The sequence below is a fragment of the Haemorhous mexicanus genome, chromosome 1 (genome assembly GCF_027477595.1).
Source record: "Haemorhous mexicanus isolate bHaeMex1 chromosome 1, bHaeMex1.pri, whole genome shotgun sequence".
Classification (NCBI taxonomy): Eukaryota; Metazoa; Chordata; class Aves; order Passeriformes; family Fringillidae; genus Haemorhous; species Haemorhous mexicanus.
Window position 1 is genome coordinate 102,286,367 of NC_082341.1, and position 21,524 is coordinate 102,307,890.

At 38.9% G+C, this 21,524-nt stretch overlaps 1 protein-coding gene across 1 annotated transcript in view; it reads left to right on the plus strand.

Annotated features, from left to right (window-relative positions):
- Positions 1-21,524, plus strand: part of CD226 (CD226 molecule) — a 30,182-nt gene that overhangs the window by 8,158 nt on the left and 500 nt on the right. Inside the window, 4 exon segments of the mRNA XM_059843272.1 lie at positions 7,423-7,759; positions 12,290-12,375; positions 14,866-14,982; positions 15,786-15,850. Of these exon segments, the coding sequence (XP_059699255.1) occupies positions 7,423-7,759; positions 12,290-12,375; positions 14,866-14,982; positions 15,786-15,850 (605 nt within the window).

Sequence of the window (21,524 nt, forward strand, 5' to 3'; positions counted from 1 at the left end):
TTGGTTACTTAGTTTGCATTGGAATGTGCTATCTTAAGGAAAAGTTGTAACATTCAGGACCCACGAGGACTGCTGTGCTTTTACAAAGTAAGACAAAATTAGAAGGCGTGTTTTGTATGTTCCATACGAGCACTGCTTTGATGAACACGAGTCAGATGGCTGCTATGGCTATTACCTGACCTTCATCTCTTTTGTGATAGTTTGGGGATGACCCTCACGTACCCTCTGCTCCTCTGCTGGCACATCCTGCTGTCTGGGGAGATTTGCTGCTGCCGGGGTAGACCTCAGGGTGCTGCAGTGAGACTGCTGAGGCTTGCCCTGCTGCTTTTTCACATGTACACCAAGGATCAGTCCAGGAGAGATCTGGAGCACACCAGGCACGATTACCTGGTGCTAGAGGGGGTGATCAAGGACATAGGCAGCTTAGGTGGTGTCTTCTTGATTCTACTGAGGAAGGGAAAACTCCTGGGAAGAGAAGGACAAGTCCATGGGCCAGGACTGAATTGCATGGCTGGTGTCATGAACAAGTTGCCTTTTATCACCATGGGCTCTTTTATTGATCAAGGAATGCTAGAAAGAGACAGGATCCCCCTGAGGACAGAGGAGAAAAGAATCCTTGACAACAGACTGGTGAAGGGAGCTGCAATAGGAAAGCAAGATGACAAGCCACATGTGAGCAAGGATGGACTGGGCTGACAAGTGAAAGGTGTGCAATTATATGGACAGAAAAACACCTTGAAAACAAGAAAACAGGGTACAAGGGTGATCATCCCAATTATGCCTACAGAAGCAGGGGAATGCTAATGGGACACAAGTGGAATGTAATGGGTAAACTTTTTTTTTGAGGACAAGTATTCTGCTACCTCTGTAAGACAAAAATACTTCATCTTCTCAGCTACTCTTCCATAATTTTATGCTACTGCAGCCACCACTTGGAAATTCAATTTAAATAAAGTATGGTATTACCTCTACTATCCAACATAACCGCTGTGACACCCAGGTACTTAAATCCAGATCCAAGAGTTTTGTAACTTTGTTTTTTGTTTCCCTTATAGTAAATGTGATGGATGAAATTTTGAGATAATGCAATTTGGAAATCATCACATGATGGAATTGCATGGGGAAATAGAAAGTCTACAGTGACAACTTTAAAGTATTCACAATTAAGGAGATAGTTTTGTCTAGGACAGATGGAATAATATTTTATTTGGGGAAATACAAGTTAACTTATTGAATTAACACAGGCAGATAAAAAGCAGAGGATAAAAGGAAGTACCGATTCAGATATTTAAACTTCCAAATACTCTAAAGGAAATCACTAGCAGGTGAATACCATTTAATGTCTGAAATGTTCCTATCTGCAAAAGCTCCTGCAGCTGCATATATTTCTAATGATGAACCTTTCTTTCAGCTGGCCTTTAAGACAGGAATAGAATTTATAACTTAATAAGGACAAAAAGAAATGTGAATATATTGTGAATACGGATGATACATTGATTTTTTTCTGTTTTCCTACTGGGCACCAAGGTATAACAACTTATATGACAAACTTATTATGAAACAAATTAGGTATTTCTTTCTTCACCAGTATATCTTCAGCCCATAAAACAATCCATTCAATGGATCTGTGAAGTAAGACAGCAAATTACCCACAGTGTGTCCTCATGCTGTATTCCTGTCATATAACACTTCTGGGGCTGGGCAGACTGGGTTTGTACCCTATCCACTGCCTTGCCACCTGTGGCTTCCACTCTTGAGAAACACTGGTTCCAGCAGTCACCCTTAGGATCCAGCCTGATTCTTCACACCCTTTGCCTTCCCCTCTCCCCTGCCTGTTTTCTTCTCTGTGGCTTCAACTGTGCCATCCTCTGCTCTGCCTGCTGGACACCCCTGAAGAGCCTTGTGGCAGGTGTGAGTAGCTGGGCACAAATGCACTCACACACACACACACACCTGCAGGCTGTGACATGCAGTGTCTCAGCACAGCATTTTTCTCCCTTTTGCCCCTGTGAGACAGCAAAGGTCATCAACAGCAGGTGAAGGCTCCTTTAACTCCTATTGCTGGTAAAGTTCTCTTCATCCTGAACCAATGAAATTCCTGGATGGGATGAAAGTCTGGAAATCTGACCTCTCAGATCTTCAAGACCTTCTTCATGCATATCTTGTTGTAGGGCTCTATATGATTTTAACAGATGACGTCTTCCCCAGCAACCAAATTCTCCTTGCTGGAAGTTCATAACTGTTATAACTGAAGAGAGAATGATTTTCTCATTCTTATTAGAACTGTACTCTTTCTCCCTCCCTCTCTTTGACTTCTCCCTTTCCTTGCACTCTAGGCAACTAAAGTTCAGCTTACAACAGGAAAAAAATCAACAAAAATAGAATATATACAAACAACTGCAGTTGGCAGGTGAATTAAATTGTGTGCTCAATGTTTAGTGTATAATACAGAATTAATAATTTGTACACAAAGAGTCACCAAATTTTTCACAATATAATTTAATATGTATTTAAAGGAATGCTTTAAGGATATAGGATTATGAATACCTTCATTTCAACTTTCATGATGTGAACAGTTGCTGTTACGTAAAATGCATTCTTCAAACACAACAGTACTGCTAGTTTCTGGTCTAATTGTAGAACTGGCATCAGTAACTCATTAAAACTGAAAAAAATAGTTTCTAAAAACCTGTGATTTTAGAAACTTAACAAAATCCTGTCGTATGTGCTAATACAGTTGGAAGACATTAGTTTAGGAGCTAAATATAATGACTTATTTAGTCTATTCAGGATGGGTGAAAGGGTCACTCAAAATATTTTCTCTTCTGAAAATTGATTTACTTGGTGAAAAGAAGAGCCCCAGAGAATTTTTTCTACCTAAAATTTTAAGCCTCCTTTTTGTGTGCAATTATTATTTTTTGTCACTGCTCATTACAAGCAGAGGAAGAAAACTGTGTTTGTGTGTGGAGCTCTAGCAAACTGAGGGGAACCTGGTAACCTCTCTCTGCTGTAGAGCTGAGATAGCTTTGCAGTTTTGAAAAGTTTGTTAAGGTCATTAGTTATTTCTGATAGCATTACTTTTTAAGGGAATGAAAGAATTTCTGAAGAAACAGTACCAACTAACCATTGGAGGCCAAAACAACAACAACAAAAACACCCAAACTGAAACAAATCCAAAACCCTAAACTAAACAAAAATGAAATGGACATGAAAAAATGGAGAAAGTCTGAAAATCTCTACCTATTGGAATAAAATCCCAATATTGCTGAGTGGAACGTGCCTGGGCTCGGCCGGCCCTAGTGCTCTGGACCAATGGTAGCAGCTGGGATACTTCACCTCAGAGACACCTTTGGCTGGCTGGAAGTTACAGTTAGGCACTCGGAATAAGTCTAGACATATTAGAAACTCAGTTTACCTCTAGTGGAAAAAGTTCAGGCGATGGTGAAGAGAAAGAGAGCGGATTCCGCCGGAGGGTTAAATCCAGAGTTTATTCCAGGGTGACAGAGCTCTGAATCTCAGTAACAGCTCCAACAGAATAATGACAGCATGGTTCCAGCACCTTTTAAGCCCACAGGGAGGTGGGAGGGAGAGGATAGGTGAGCCACCAACCAGGTGGGAGGGGAAGGGTCTCAGGGGACAATGACACCTGGACAGGCCAATGACCCCAGGTCTGAGAAGCATCTTTTGAACTTCTGCCAATCACACGATGCCCGTACGGGAATGTAGAACTTGACAGACAGCAGTTAGGAAGAAGGTAAGGGGGCAGGGGGAGGGGAAGGAAGAAGTTGGCACACCTGAGGGACAGGATATTGCTTCACACCGCAACATCTACCAATGAAAAAATGGAGAAAGTCTGAAAATCTCTACCAATGAATGGGGACCAAACTTTCATGTAAGAGTTATTTTGACTTCTAAGTGCTTGTACCAAGGGCAGGAGGGGATGGGGAGAAATTATACCATTATTTTATTATTCCTTCAGAAGATTTTCTCTACTTCAACAATTTCCCTGCTGCAGAATTTCAGTTTAGTTTCTTGATTATTTTTAAATCTCAGAGAGTTCCTTTACACTCTTCTATGCCTCTATATTCCTGATATTTGCTTTCCAAGAAAAATATTGAAAGATAATAAATTTTGAAAATATGAAATCTTGCAATTTTTTCTCCTTTAAATACCCAATATCAGATAGCCATGGGTACAACTGCACAACTGTAAAATATGAGGAGATAACATGGTGACAAAAGAGGTTGGTGGAGGATAACAAGCATATGAGCACTTCCCTCCTAAGGAGAGGCCTATGGACCTATCCTGAGTGCTGTCACCTCCTCCTACTTTCTGTTCAGGAAACAAGATGATGTGACCATGGGCAGAGCAGACAGCAGTGGCAGTGTCTGGCATGAGCAGCAGTAAGGCAGAGTCTATTTTTATCAGATGCAACAATGGATTTTTATTTAACATTTCTGCAAAGCTCACACACGGCGTGTCGCCCGGAGCCGTGCGTGTGCAGGGGTGAAGGAGTGTGGGTGTGCTTTTTTCCCATAGAAGGGTTTCTAGGAGCGGGAGGTTTTCATCCCACATGTAACAGGCTGAAAGCAAAGAAACTGTGTTTAGAAAGGTGCTAAATAAAGTAAGTGATTGAACAGAGGAGAAGGAGGATAAAAGAACTATGCTGATGCTGCTGTCAAAATAAAATGGGACAATCGCTTAAAACAAAAGCCTGGAATATTGTAACGTACTTGGAAGATTTAATTAGAACTACGTAGGCCTGATTTGCCATTGTTTGTGCCTTATATAATCATATAAATTGTTCAAGGTACCGTATTGTAATAAGGGGAGATATTTACATTATTCATCAAGATTGAAAATACATTAATGTTGCTGCACATATTCAAATAAAATATATATGCAAACAAATAAAGAAACAAAAAAAAAAGTCATGATGTCTGTGTTTGGAAATGGTCATGATAGAATGTAGAGCAGCAAAGAATCTCCAAGCAGTTTCTATTTTAATTTGGCTGTTTGTACCTTGTTCACATTATTAACATAACATTTATTATTTGTATGCATGAAAGGTATACAGTTATATCAAGATTTCTACATAGAAAATCCTCACTGAATTCACAAGGCAATGTACCTTAGCTTTGTAATGTACCTGTTATAGTATATTACAATGTTGTAATATTATATACTATCAAGCAACTGGGATATATTGTTTGGCAAATATAACACAGGAGTTAACCAATAAATTTTAAGAGAGAAGAGATTTTCATCTGTTTGGTGGAAATGTTTTATCTCTTTGGTCCCAGCTGACCACATGTGCAATGTGCAATTTTCTAGCAAATTCATGGCAAAGCAGCAGGGAAGAGGGCTGGTTGTTATAAGGTCCTATCATTTGTGTCAGGGGGAAATGCTCTGGAAGGTGGGAGGCAGCAGCATCACACACAAAATTCTCTATTAAGCATGTTTACATAGGAGAAACCCCTGGAGTTCAGGGTGACACTGTAGTGAAACAATTAGGACAGCAAGGATGCACCCAGGAGAAGATGGGGAGATGTCAACCCTCCTGAGGGGAATGTGGGTAGCAGTAAGCCTTGCTCTACTGGTGGAAAACCAGAGCAAAGACTGCACAGTGAAGGGCAGGACTTCTCTGGCAAGAATAGGTAGTTTATTGTAAAGCAGGCTGTTGCTGGAAGTTAGTGGTCTGAGGAAATGATCTGACCTTTAAGAATACAGTGTTCCAGGGAGAGGATGGGTTTTGATCACTTTTTCATTTACCCCTCTTCCCTAGCAAATCTGAATGAATCTGCTGATCTGTATCTGCAAGGTCTATAAAAAAATTTACCTGATTTAATGTAGCGAATTTTGAGGGACTGCACTTTAACAAACCTATTTTGTAAGTGTAGAGTCCCATCATAGCAGTCTTTCGGTCTAATTTGAATAATACTTAGACTTCCATGAGTAAATTCTTGCTGGAATTTACATGATAACTTAAATGATTATCCAGCCTTTGCAGTCAACTTCAGTAATAGAAATTTAGCTGTCTTTGGCAAGCTGTGTAAAGAGTTAATTAGCTTCACTGTATACCTTCTGTTTGGTTTAGTGAATGTATCTCTCTTCTGTCCTTGGCTGTCATTAACTTTCAGTCTCCTTGATTGCAGTCTACATGGATCTTCAGGTTCTTCATTAATTATTTTAGGTAAACTCATTAGACAGTGTTCCTTTTGTCTTTCTACATTTCGACATTTTAATCATATTTCAGGTCTCCAAAGGCAGAGGGAATGTAATTTTTCTGTGCTGTATTCCATTGATAAAAAATTGCAGGCTAGACTTTTTAACTCTCAGTTTCACAGAGACTGAGAGGCCCTCTGAAGTTACAGATTCCCACAACGGAGTCTCCATCCTGTCAACATGAATGGAATCACTTATTCCTAGGTAGCCTACTTACCTTCCAGTTGTTGCCACGGAGAGAGACAAACACATTAAAATTATATTGTGGTGACTTTTTACTTAAAAACATCTAATTTAAAAAAATCTTACTGAAGAACTTGAAAGATTGATCCTTTTATAGTGTAAGAAAAACAGTGTGATCATTAATCTTTTCCAACATTAAAGTCTTCAGCAAGGTGACAGCGCTCATCCTAGCTTATGGGATGCAGGCATTACAAAGCTGACTTTAGAAATCAAGCGGCTCTGAATGTCAGAGAAATTGACAATCTTTCTATTGCAGACTTTTAAACATTTGTTTTCTTAAGTAGAAAAGAGTAAATTATATTAATAAAAAGAATAACTCAAAGGGATTTTACAAAAAATTATTTAAGATCTATCTAAGGTTTCTATGTTGTTGAAGTCTTAAATTTGTCTGGAAGTCTTCTTTCATACCACAGACAGAGAGACCATACAGATTTTTCCCAAATAGTGTATGAATGGATAAGATTTTTTTTTTTTAAATTTAGGTGATGTGAGTTTTGTGAATGGGAGAATTGCAGCTCTTAGGCTAGAATGTCTTTTAACATAATTTACTAAAGCATGTCCTGAGGGTCACATCAAACCATTTTCTTATTATAACTAGTGTGAAAGAAGAACAAGATTACGCCAAGTTTAATTAGATTGGCCCCATAATTTATGCTGCTGAACATTTGCTGAAACTGTTATCAGAACATTCATGTACTCAAAGTTTACAGAAATAGCCTTCTTGCAATGTCACCACAGACTCAGAGTTCCATAAAGACTGTTTTGTCTAAACGTGCACAAAAATAAAGTAATAGGTAGGTATAAATTATATTTTTCAGCATTTCAAATGATTTCAATATCATCCTGCTGTAAGTCAATTTCATTAATATTTGCTGTACTGGAATTTAGTGGATACTAAACTTCCTTTGAATTAATGATAAGCAGGTTTTTGCTGGATTTTGTGTTTTTCAACAGATGCTTTTGAAGTGTCTGAGAAACAAAATAATCCCATGTTTACCAAGCCAGGAGGAAATGTTGCTTTTACTTGCCCTGATAAAATTGGAGATTCAGTGCAGTGAGTGATGTGGGAAGGGATTAAAGCAGATTGGGTAGATATTGTCATTCTGTGCAACTCGTCAGGAAAGCAAAGCTTTAGTTTAGATTTCAAAGAATGTACACCAGTGGATTGCTCTGATCAGGAAAACTCCAGGATTGTCTTTCAAAACATTACAGCCTCTGACTTTGCGATGTACTTTTGTGTAGTGGCTGGGAGAAACAAAGACTATATGATGAATTTTACTATGGCTGTTAAGTAAAAGAGAAAATGGTAAATGTTTTCAAAATAGGACCTTCTGAAGCATTAGCACTTTTTACACAAATAAAATAACTCTTCAGTAACAAGTGAGGGTTTATTTAAACACCACACTCCAATTAGCAGCATGTAAAAGATAGCAAAGTTAACAATAAATCTTATTTTCTCAAAAATAAGCTGGGTTTAAGCTTGTCTGATCTCATTGCAGGACTTGAGACCTGTTTGTGAGAAACTGGTTTGATATTAACAATCACAGAATAGAACAGAATCATGGAATCATTTAGACTGGAAAAGACCTCCAGGATCATCAAGCCCAAACTTTGACAGGGCACCATCTTGTGAACTAAATTGTTCCTGTTGTTTCTTGAACACTTCCAGGGACAGTGGCTTCATTGCCTGCCTGGGCAGACTGTTCCAATGCCAGACCACCTTTTTCTGGTGTCCAACCAGAACGTCCCCTGGTGAAGCTTCAGGGGGTCTCTTGTCCTGTCCCTGGATGCCAGGGAAAAGAGACCAACCCCCACCTGGCTACAGCCTTTTTGGGTGAAAGTACAGAGTATAAGGTCTCCTCTGATCCTTCTTTTCTCCAGGCTAAACAACCCCAGTTCCTTCAGCGGCTCCTCATAAGTCTTACAAGAAAGAGATGCTTTGGAAGGGGAGCCAGAGTTTGCAGGAAGAGGTGGGAATTCTGCCAAAGAAGGCACAAGGACAATTCCCCATCAGAACATTGTACTGCAGGGCCTTGGGGATGAGACCTGTCCTCCAAGAAAGGCAAAGAGCACACTCACAGATGTATTTGTCGTGTAGAAATTTGTAAACTGGGCTCCACCTTGTTCAGGTAAGGGGTTTCCTCATGGAGAGCTGAGAAGCTCTCTAGGTTTTGCTGTTACTATTGTCACAGCTTGCTTATGATGGAACCTACATGTCCCAACACATAGACACTTAAAATTTCTCAAACTGTGGGTTTAATTCCGCCTTTACTTCTATTTTTTGTTATGACCACCCCCCCCCCAAAAAAAAAGAAGACTTGGTTTTGCTTCTTCTCTGTAGAATGCATTTTGAAGATCTGATCCTTGCACCACCCCAGACCTTCTTCTGTTGCAGCATTCAGTCCAGCTTTTATTGCTCTGTCCTTGTTCCTGGTGATACATGAGTGTTTGCTAGTGCTGTGGCATGGTCTTAAACTCCAGAATATGTTTAAACTGTGATATGGTTAATTGAGAAGAGGAGAATATGCTTGGGAAAAAAACCTATGATGACCTGATTTACTTTGAATACTTGATCACAAAAATCCATGAAAGTGAGCAGAATGTGATAAAAATACAGGAAACAGGACAAAAAGTCCTCACCTCTAAAAATTTTAAACATTCAAATTTCAAAATTTTGACTATATTGATGTAATCAAGCATGTCTTACTTGTGGAACAATAGAAATATTTCCTTCCTACTTCCAAGTTCAGTACTTCTAACACCAAAATGAAAACATATAGTTGCAAAAAACTCCCAGTAACCTTCAGTTACTGAATGATCAGTTCTACCTATACAAAATACTTCTTCTCCAAAAGTACAGAGTTCAGTTTCCATGCTTCTTTTGCTCTTGACACAAATTCAATTTCTGATTTTAGTCCTAGCAACAGTAGCATAGTTTTGGCTGTTTATTGGAGAAAAGAATATGAAAACGTTGAAGAATATGAAGGATGATATGATTCAGAAAATACTCCATTGTATCCCTTTTAAGCCTTCACCCTGTATTATTAAGAGCATTTTGTTGAGTCTTCATTAATTTCGAATAAAGTGAAATATCAAGGATTTCCTATTATTTATCTTCAACGTTTGGAACATTTTTATAAGATACAATCAATAATTCTGGTGTGATATGGAAAAAACAGTAAGTGGAGAGAAGCAGCAGGTCAGGCATGAGCTCCCACTGCACCCTGTGGTACAAACAGTGAAGTCTCTCACAAACTCATGAGTGACTTTGCTTGATCCAACAGTTGTGGCTAGAATAAACAAACTGCTGCCAGAAACTTGCTACACTATTTTTTTTTTTTTTTTTTTTTGTGTATGTTCTACCAGTTCAGTCATGTCATTTTTCTTTGGCTTAGCATTACAGCTAAGCCACGCTCCAGCTCGGATTTTCTACCAAACTCTTCCAACTCTTTAAGCCTGTTGGTGTGATTCTGCATGGGTGAAGTGATTCTTCTCGCTTTGCCCAGTTCCAGAGTTATTTTGAAATACTGAGTCTAGAAGGTGGGAGGAGAGCAGGAGAGCTGCTGTTTCGGTTTTAGGTTGAAAGAGTAAGAAAAAAAATAAGAACTCCCTCTCTTTTTTTTTTAAGCTGCTGCTGAGAGGAGCTCAAGAACTTTTGAAGAGCAGGAATCTTAGGTGAAAGGCTATTAAGAGCACAGGATTATTTTCAGAAGAGGAAGCAGTCCAAAAACTGCTGATTCTGAGAGGTGGTATGGTAGAAAGAAGCAGCTTACTTCTTGTCTAGAGGTGAATGAATTTTTGCAAAGAAAACAGCATGGAATTCTTGATAAGAAAAAAGGGAGAGAGGAAGGAATAGATATTCAAGCATCATGAAAGCAGTCCTTGTACTTGTATCAGTAAAAGTCAGCAAGCTGCATTTAATATTTTTGAATGCTAGCAAAAATTAAACCATGAGGTTAATTCAGTATCACTAAGTTTATCTACTCTATCCCACTAAATATTGGGACTATTGTTTGCCAGAAGCAGGAATTTACAGGTAAAATCGGACTTCTGCAAATATTTTTTGACCTCAAAACCTGGAACATTTAAAGCAATGTATTTGTGAAGTAGTGCAGTTCTTGTTGGATGACTTACAGAACAGCCAAATATTACATATTTATACATGTTCAAGAGATTTGGGATTTATTTCTGATGTGTTCTTCACCATATCTCTCCTTCTAAAAATTCTTTCAATTTGGAGCTCAGTCATGACACCAGATTCCACATCTGAACCCATTTTCTGTGCTTTTCTTACCATGCTTTTTACTTTGAGCCAGTCTTTGAGGAAAGGAAGCAGACTTGCAATCCACATATTGTTTTGGTAGATAGTTGGGAAAGAATGGGGCATGTCATATGAAAACACTGAAAAATTAGCAGGACTGAAAAAGAAGTACTTATTCCCTCCAGAAGACACAGACATTTTCAGAGATTTAATACATTTTTTCTCACTTTAGCAGAAAGCAGGGTAGCAAGTTCTCTTAGGCAGAGTAAAACAGGAACATGTTTTTGTGTGGTCCCACTAGATCTGAAAAATGGGTTAGTGGTTGTATTTACATGCATGTTTAGGGGATCAGGGCTACATTACAGCTTGTACTAGTCCTTTCACCAGCTTTGTTGCCCTCCACTGGACACATTCAAATATCTCCACCTACTTCTAAATTTGTGGGGCCCAGAACTGCACATAGTGCTCAGGGTGAGATCACACCATGGCTGAATACAGTAGGATAATCTTCATTAGCATCCAGACGAAAAGCAGGGAAGCACTTGTACAGTCGCTGGGGTTTATCATACATTCCTTGGGAGCTGGAAGGAGACAGCAGTGCTTCTGGACCATGGGAAACAGACAGAGAATAAGAACTGCACTAAGGGGGTGAGGAGAACCAGGATAGGAGTGAAATTACCTTCCTTCTTCCTTCATGAAATCATTGAGTATGAGCACTAGGCATCAAACCATCTCTGTGGGTCTCCAGGCAACCAGCCACCTGGGCTTGAATGCATTCCTGCTGGATTTCTGCCTTTCAGCAATGGAGTAAACTATTTCAGTGATACCCAGTTAGGATACCATGCATGCCAGTCCAGCAAGGTACATGACAAAATACACGAAGGTCTTGACAGAGCAGTTTGAATCTCTTGCTAAAACAGCTCTGTGTCCCATCAGTGCTCCCTCCTCAAAACCAAGGTTGGTGCACTGAAGGTTGAAAAGTGTCCCGCAAAAAAAAATTTCTCAAACTTGCAGAGAAATACTAATTCTTGACAGAAATTGTACTGAAGCCAAAAATATACTTAATAACCTCCTGTCAGCATAACACCTTTGTTGAGAACATAAGAACAAAAGAGACACATGACAAGCCTCTGACATGTTTCTGCAAAATCTTGACTAGGATGTTAAAGTCAGTAATTACAAAAGGTTTTGTGTAGTTAAAGAAAACAAATGCCTAAGGGAGGTTTTTGCTCACTTCAAATGAGAAAAGGCACATGGGCTTTCAGTTGTTGTTAGTTAAAAGAAAAATAATCTAATGATTTTTCTCATCCATATTTAACTGAGACCTGATAATCTCAGCTCTCAAACTCATTAACTCAGAGATTATAACCATGTCCTGATAAAACTGAAGGTGAAACTTGAGGAAAAAAAATGAAGTCTGGAGCAGTTAAACTGAGGGGGGGTATGATGCTGAAATCTGCAACTCTATCCAGAGTCACCCATCCTTGATGACAATCAAATAAAATATTTAATTTTTTTCCCTTGTTACTTATAGGATGTGTTTTTTTGTATTACTCTTAGTACTCTCTGGCACAGACAATGGCTTTCTCTGGTGGGTAGCATAACAGCTGGTAAAAAAGACATTATAGTTTTTCCTGAATTTGAAGGTAGGTATATGAACCATTCTATCATTTAAAGTACTCATGAGCTGAAAACCTTCTGCAGTAGAGTGATTTCATACATGGTTATATCACAAAAGGTGCTGGTTTGTGTTATCAGGTAGCCTTCTCTGTAGTGTCACATACCTTCACCAGTGTAAACTTCTGAGAGAATTTTCTTTCCTTTTTCTTTCCAGTAAAATAGCATTGGATTCAAGAATAAGACTCTCCTGTAATCAGTATTTTTTGTTTTCCTTTCCAATGAGCACATTAACACTAAAGAGGCATACCTAAGCAAGTCTCATGAGGGATTCAGGACAGCCAGATAAGATACATGTGAACCTTTTTGATCCTGGAGAGGAAAGCCACCTGGTGATGGCTCAGCAGCTGGTTGGCTGGGATTACTATCATTAGTGACACTGATTGCTTTCCTTTGCCAGTGAGCTAAGCACACAACTTGTCTGCCCCAATGGAAGCACTTTGGGGCAGCTGTGGTTTCATCGCAGAGTGAGCAGAACATTAAAGAGGGAGTACACCTGAAGACAGATTTTAGCTCCCATTCACCAATGAATAGCTGAGAGCGTGAGCTGTGGATTACTTGTGTGACTTTGATAATATTACCTCTGTTCTTTTGTCCAATGCTTTTCACCTAAAAAATAGGTATTACCTCACCACAGAGTTGAGCACTATAAGAATAAATCGGCTTATACCTTGAAGCCATTTTCTTGTCTGTCTCTACCTTTAGTTATTACAGGTTGTTATTTAGTTTCATTTGAAGATATGACTCCATTCCAAAGAAATCTATGCATTTCAAGCAAAGTTACTATAAGTTTAACTTTTCTTTGAAAACTGCAACTGTCTAGGTGGCAGTTTTCAAAGAAAGTGTTTTTGCTCAGGCTAGAACAAATGGGGCAGGTTTCCTGATATCTGTCATCAAGGCAGGTACAATACTAGGTGATTAAAAAAGGGGGATGATGGGAGAAACTTTTGTGATTTTTTTGGGTCGAAACCAGAACAGATTTCTTTTTGAATTAAACCAGAAAATAACTGATACCGTTATGTGCAGTACTGAACAGAAAATTTCTTGAGCATTGAGATGATCTTCCTGATACTCTGAAAAATAACTTGCTGCCCATGGAAATATTGAATGATTATTTGGTATCTCCTATGGGACAGCCTTTACCATCACAGAACCACAGGGTCAGGTTGGAAGAAACCACAGTGGGTCATCTGGTTCAACCTCCCCACTCAAGCAGGGTCATCCTGGAGCACATGGCACAGGACTGTGAATATCTCCAGCGAGGGAGACTCCACAGCCTCTCTGAGCAATGTGTCCCAGTGCTTGGGCACCCACACAGTAAAGAAGTTCTTCCTCACATTTAGGTGGATCTTCCTGTGCATAAGTTTCTGCCCATTGTGTATTATTCTATTGCTTAACACCACTGAGAAAAACCTGGATTCATTAATCTTCTTGGCATCCTCCCTTCAGATACTTACGGACTTACAGGTTGGACTTGATGATCTCAAAGGTTTTTCCCAACCTAGCTGATTCTGTGATTCCATGACATTGATGATGACTCCTCTCAGTTGTCTCTTCTCGAGGCTGAACAGGCCCAGCTCCCCCAGCCTTTCCTCATAAAAGGGGCTCTCCAGCCCCTTGGTCTCCTTTGTTGCCCTGTGCTGGACACACACCAGGAGCTCCATGTCTCTCTTTCACTGAGGAGCCCAGAACTGGACACAGCACTCCAAATGAGGCCTCACTAGGGCTGAGTAGAGGGGCAGGATCACCTCCCTGGACCCGCTGGAATGCTCTTCCTAATGCACCCCAGGACCCCACTGGCCTTCTTGGCCAAAAGGTCACACTGCTGGCTCATGGGCAGCTTGCTGTCCACCAGGACCCCCACATCCCTCTCTGCAGAGTTGCTTTCCAGCAGATCAGCCCCAGCCTGCACTGGTGTGTTGAGCTGTTTCTCTCCAGGTGTAGGACCCTACATTTGCCCTCATTGAATTCCAGACAGTTCTCTGCCCATCTCCCCAGCCCAGTCCTCAAGGTCCTTCTGAAGGGCAGCTTTCAGACAACCCTCTGGGGTATCGGCCACTCCTCACAGCTTTGTGTTAGCCAAGAGCATTCACTTAAGGAGACTGAGAACTTTTATTAACCATATACTGAGTAACTTATGTATAGACTGCTTTCTCACCGGGGAGGGAAGGAGATAGAAAAAGATTATACAAAGCACAGCTATTTTTTTCTCATACCGCTGCGCTACATTCACTCAGCTTTGGTCATCCCAGTCACAATTTTGTTAAGAGATGGTTCAGCATAACAAAGGCTTTTTAGAAATGAGGAAATTGCTGCAAAGTCTGAATATTGAGCATGAGCTGTCATGGAATAATGTCTTTATATAATCATTGATTTTTCAGCTTAGTTTGCAATAAAAAGTTCATGCTGATTTATATTTTTACAAATTACCAATTGTATTTATTGAAATCATATTTTAGCAGCTTGGGGTCAGAAATGGCTTATTATCTATCCAGCTGAAAGAATTTCTGCTGCTGTTTTGGTGTTAGATTTCCTACTGATCTTCTGCATCACCACTGTTTATCACAAAAAAGTGAGTGACAAATCAATTTGCATAATATACTGAAGCAGGTAAGGATGGATGTGTTAACAGCTCATCCTACTATCCCACTCAGAACCAAAAAACCCAAAAAAGGTATGCGTAAAAACTAGAATTTTCTCACCAATATTTTAAACTTGAAAAAAACGATCAGTTCTACAGCCTATGAAAAGGTGGCATTTTCTTGGTTTTCTTCCTCTTTTTTCACATTGGGAAAACAAATGGCTAGCTCAAGTTCCTTTGTCGACTAAATGCTTACTGAAACAACATGTTAAGGGTGATTTGTCAGGAACAGCATCAAGATAGGCATTGCTATTCCTATTATGTGCACAGAGGACAGGTGATATCTTGAAGTTTTCTACATCTTCTAGCGTTTTTTTCCTCTGATTTTATGTTCCAGATTTACAACTGGATCAAAATTAATGGTTTAAACCATTGTCTAAGATTTCTGTATTTCCTGCCAAATACCTCTAGTGGTCTGATCAAGAATCTCTCTTCTTCAAAAGGAAAAAAAAATAGTGAGCAGGAAATAAATTCCTTCCCCTACCACAATATATGATGCTGCTTGAATTTCAGGCAACATATTAGGGTTTCCCCAAATCAAAAGACCTTTTCAGGCTTCTATGATACAGTGCTAGTCTCAGGCATGTTGCAGTTTGCAAGTCTACCTGGATTTTTATTGTATTTATTGGTTTCAGTGGGAAAGTCAGCAATATCAGCATTATATTGGAATTAGATATTTTAGACTATACTATCATGTATGGTGCAGTTTCCTTCACTGTGCTTCTGACTAAATGTAAGTCTTCAGAAAGAAGAGGAGGATCACAGATGCTTTATCAAAAGTTTTGTACTCTATTCAGATCTGGGTAAGGTCACCTGTTGAGATGAAGCTTTCTCACGGCTTGCACTATGTATTTATTAAGATCTTTCTCTTCTGTGTCTACTCTTTATATTCCCTGAATCTTATAGTCTAATCTTAAATTATACAGACAGGAAAAATTGAAGATTTTAAAATATGATTTCTAATATTCATTATTTTCTGATAAATACTCCTTAATGCTTCACAGCTACATTTAGAGACTACTCTGGTGTATATTACTAACAAATTACCCCTTTTGGTTTAATAGCCTTTTTATTATTTGTGTCTTTGTTTTTTTCCTCAAGTCATCCCTTGTAAAACTGAGGCAAAAAAGCATATTGTATGATACTCTTTGTCTTATCAGTTTTTTCCAGTTCAGCATTACTGCAATTCTTTAGGATAGATGTTTCAGTGGTGCATCTCCTTTTTCTTTTTCTTTTTTTTTTTTTTTGTTTTTTTTTTTTTTTTTGTTTTGTTTTTGTACTGTAGCAGTTTCTGGTTTGGAACAATGAGTCTTTTTGTTTCCCCCTTAATGATCCTATTCAAGCCCTGAAGTTTAGAAGTGGAAAAAAGACAGGAGCCAATTTCACTGCTTCTGTCTTGTCCCTTTGCATCCTTAATCAGGGGTGTGTTTAGGGAAGTGAGTGTTTCACGGTGGATGTGAGACCCCATTTTCACAGTGGATGTGACACTCTGCCTTTCCACCCATCTCCTCTCAGATCTCACTCCTGTATGATCCAGTGACAAGCTCCACTGTCAATGTCACTGTCAATATGTCCTGAAAAAGCCGATTTCTCTCATTCTGACTGTTGGGTCACTGTTTGTACCGGGATGAAGTTCTTCCTAGAGTGGCCAGGGTTAGGGACCAGTCTTTTGCTTCATAAACCCCCTTTCCTGCATACCAATTTACCCAGGCACTGTAAAATTTAGTTGTCTTAATGAAATGACTAATTCTTAGCATAGTCAATAGGTTCAGAATAACTCATGTTTTAAGATGGGTGTAGGAGAGACTGTGTCAGTACCTGAAGAGTGTGTGTGAGGGGAAGGGGGCATTTCACTGCTGCTTTACCAGGGGCCAGATGTGAGACAGCTGGGAAGCATATTCAAGCTGCAACTTCTTTTTTTCATATGACTTGGATCTGAAATGTATTCACAGAAAACAAGATAAAACCCCATTTTTATTGATGGTTTCATACTTCCCAATGATAGGTCAGCATCTGAAGAAAAATTTTTCTGCTTTTTCAAAGCGGTAGCTGCTTTGAGAAAAGTCCTTCAACTTTTTCTTTTTTTTTTTTTTTTAATTTTTCTTCCTTTTAATGTTCTTCTAGCCTCCTTCTAACAGTTATGGAAGATCCAATTTTCATGGCATGCACAGCAGAGAAAGGAGAGGAGAAGAATCATCACTCAGGCAGACAGAGGAGATTTATGTCAACTGCAAAAACGCCTCACACAAACACAAGAAAAGATCATTAGGTTCTTTCTTAAGAATGAAGCAATCAAAGCACAGGCCTTTTATTTACAGAATAGACTTTATTTTCTCTGTGCTGGCAAGATGTGGGAGGTCAAACTGGCTGTGCTGGTATGGCCTGAGCTGCTTTGGCAGGACAGCGATGAGACCCTGGCTGTGTTGGTGTTGTATTGCAGCCTGCAGAGTTACCCTATCCCTTAATTCATATGCAGGATTAGAGACTATTTGTCCTTCTGCAATAGAAACACTTTTTCCTTGTAGGAGGACTCTTAAGGATCAATTTTAGAACATCTCTAATATGCAGAATGGAGCTGCATATGTTTACACAAAGTTAATTTGGTCTGAGAAATCTATGTGTATGAGAAGCCTATGTGACAGGGTGAGAAAGAAAATGTGTTTGATGTTGTCTATGTTCAGGGTTTTTGCATCTCAAATTGAGAGCTCTGTGGAATAATAAATACCCATGATTTTCCACACAGGAGGTGTTATTTTGCTGCCGGGCAAACAGTGCTATTCAGCTGACAAAAGCAAATGTATCAGGGCTCCTTGAACCTAGATTTAAAAGTATGAACAGCAGCTTGGTATCTGACAGCTTTGTGGTTTTACAGGCTTCTTGCCACTCACCACAGCAATTTCAGTGTTGTCTTTTTGGGGATGCAATTGAAGCGTAGCCCCTGCTCTCCTCCCCGACTCCTTCATTCCCCTCATTCCCCCCCATGCCCAGAAGAAAACAAAACAGGAAGACTCTGTCACTGTCATGTTATATTTAATAATTTATTATAAGGTTTAGTTGCGCAAAAAATAAATGAGAACATGGAAGGTATATGTGTAAATGGTGCAAAGCAGAAGAAAGCATGACTGAGAACATTTACAAAACAATACACATACATATGTGGTTGTATGTGTGCATACGTATATATTCTGCTGAAACCTACAAAAGAAATCACACAGAAATTGAACAAACAGACAAAAAAAATCCTTAAACAAACAGAACTAGAAGGCTGACCTGAGAATTAGGATCTATGCATCTTTTGGCCTTTTACAAATCTGCTGAATTACTGAGGACAGAATCCCAGTAAATGAAGGTGTTACCATGACAGCATACTGCAAACTGTGTGTCTGGCCCACCTATACCTGATTCCACTTTTCTCTTGAAGCTTATGTAAAAATGTTGCTGAATACAGTGTTTGGGATTTTTGTTTGATTTTTTTTAAAGGGGTTAGTGGTGGAGGCATCATGAGCCTGCCTACAGATCAGGTACTGGCTCTACTTGGCTGGCTAGGAGGAGCATCACAGCCTGACAGCGAAAAGCACATTTTGAGCAGCCTTCTCCAGTGGAAAGCTTTCTTCACGTGCACAGGAAAATGGGAACCTAATTTCTTCTGAGAATAACATGGACACAAGGCTTCTCTTCACTATCTGAGCAATAATAGCATCATGTGGTTATCCTACACTTCAGCTGAAATTCTAAAATCCTAAACTAGTGTCCTTTCAACTCATGCTGAAGACTTAAGTTGTTTACAATGTCATACACCATTAAAAACATCTTGTTTTGGTTTTCTGTACTCCTGAACAAGGACACCTTGCAGTGGATGTTTGTTTTTTTTTTTTTTTAAATTTCACTTGCTGAAGATTTTCAGCTATACAAATGCTTGAATGTGAAATTGATGAGGATACACAGAATTGTACTACTAACAAGTTGGTTTCTTTCCTGAGTTATCAAATGTTATAGCAGATAATTCTAAGTTGTGCACAGCCTTACAAATGAAGCCTTTTAGTACTGGGTCATTTCTTATGGTCCCTCGATAGTAAAATGCCAAAATAACAATGTAATGGATTTGATTACACAGAAGGTCTCAGTTGGAGAGACAAATTGGAGATACACAAACATCCAGAAGCTGAGAAGATGGTATTGTTTTACTGCTTTTAGAGACCATCAGAATACATCCCTGCTTTACTGAGGGTAAAAAAAGGGGAGAGGTTGAGGTTAAGTATCTGGAATACCAGATTGTTTTGATTATTTGTGGTACTGCCCTTATTTCTTTTCTCTCTTGGTACTTTCAGCTTGTCTTTTTGAAACAATTGCTTATGTTTGAGATTTGAAGACAAAATAAAATCTATAGTGCACTCCTTTGCAGGTATGTAATCTTTTTTAATTCAAATTCCGTAAACATACTAGTTCTACCAGTAGGATAATCCACAGGGAAAATCACATCACACATAGCATAATAAGAACAATATGTTATTTTTGTTTTAAAAACAATCTCAAAACAACAGCTTCATGTTTGTACCATAGTAATATCAGTGAACAGCAGCTGAACAAGTGACAAATTAAAACCAAAAAGAAAACAACCCCAAACTTATCAATATTCTTATTGATAAGGAAAAAAAAACTAGCAAGCTACACACAAGAGAAAATTCCAAAAGCTCAACTTAAAATGCAACATTAGAGCTCTTTAAATATTTTATGAGTCTGGCAGGTTGGGACCCAATATTTGCTGTTTGGATTATGTAAGTAGACTTTCCAGTGCAAACAAACCATTGTTTATTGCTGCTTAGTTTCAATATTTCCCATAGATTTGTCCTTTCCTTTTGGAATTTCAAAAAATTCTTTTAAATAAACTCCATCAACTGTAATTTGGAAATTTTATGTTGAACAATTACTGTGCTATTTCAAGCTGTATCACTTGCTCAAATAGTTAAGAGGGAGAAAAAAAGAATCAGTGAAGCAAAATGACACAACCATGGATAGCAACCAGCTCAGCATACCATCTAAACTGTAAAATAGTTCTGTGGGTTTTTTAAGGTCTTAGAAACTTTGCTGAAAAGAAATAAATGTAGTAAAATGTATTGTCATTAAAAAATGGAGTTTTGAATACCTTGAAGGGTATTCTAGGGTAACTACCATCTGTGTGATTTGAAAATGAATATATGAGATTAAAGAAAAGTAAAACCTTTTCCATAATAATAAAAATAATCTTTTTCATTGGGTCAAAGGGAAATGTTTAAATTCAATGTTCAAAGGAACATTCAATGATCAATAGTACATATAAGTCTTTAAAGGGTGTAAACTCACATCTCTTTGAAAAAGACTTTTGAATGTAGGAAAGGCAGTCACCAGAGTTTGGATCAACAGGACGAAAAAGAAACTCACAGTATATGAAAGAAGGTGAAAGTTAGAACCTGTTATTTTCTTTATTCATCTCAGACACATTCCTTTACCTTAAAGAATTTCTCTGACTGTAATATGTTCATGATACTGCTCCTTCTGCTGGTCTTCTGCTCTCCCTCGGCTGTGTGTCAGGGTAAAACATTGTTTCAGTGAGGAAACAGGCTGTTCTAAGGGCTGGACCCACCAAGGAACACAAGAAGCTGGACACTCCCTCCTTTGGCAGGGTAGTTCAGCAATTAACCTCTTTATGACCTCCACCTGACCTAAATTCCCACCCACCTTCTCTGTTAGGCACCTAAATATTTTGAAGAATGCTCAGAAATAGCTTGTTCTAACTGCACTGTACAACTTAACCACCTGCCTCCTCTCCAGGTTTTATCCCAGGACTAGGGGACAGGAGGAGAGGACCAAGGAAACACATCAGGCAGAACAGTTAAGTATAGCTGCCACCAGCATTTGCTAGTTTACTCCTGAGAGTTCCAAATAAGAAACCTTACTTCAGAAGAAGGAAAGATTTAATATTCAGAGGATTGTTCAGAGGATTGATCTCACTACCAGTTTCATTTCTAGGGGTGGGTTCTGTTTGTTTGTTCGTGTGCTTTTTTGTGTGTTTTTTTTAAAAATGATGATTATTATTTTTGGAATCATAAAGATATCAGGGCACCAAGACTCTGATTTTTCCAATTTACTTTTAAATCTTATGTGCATCACGCTCCTTTAATATGCTCTGTTACGGAGCTCTGTGAAAGCCCAAATCAATGTTATTTATTTACAGAAGCTGAAACTCTGCCTCAGTGAGTACTCCCTAGTGCAACTTCCTTCAAAGCTGAGATGCTCAATAGGAGTTAATCCTCTGAACAGCTTTGTAAGTCTGACACAAAAGGTTATTTCCAAAACCAGCCTGTCTGTCTACAAGATAGGTGCTAAAATGTTCTTTTAGGCTGCAGAGCCCAGGAGAAGCTGCCCGCCAAGCTCTCAGGCTGTATTGTTCAAGGTGTAAGTAAGGCAACATAAAAGACATTTCCCAAACACACACATTCC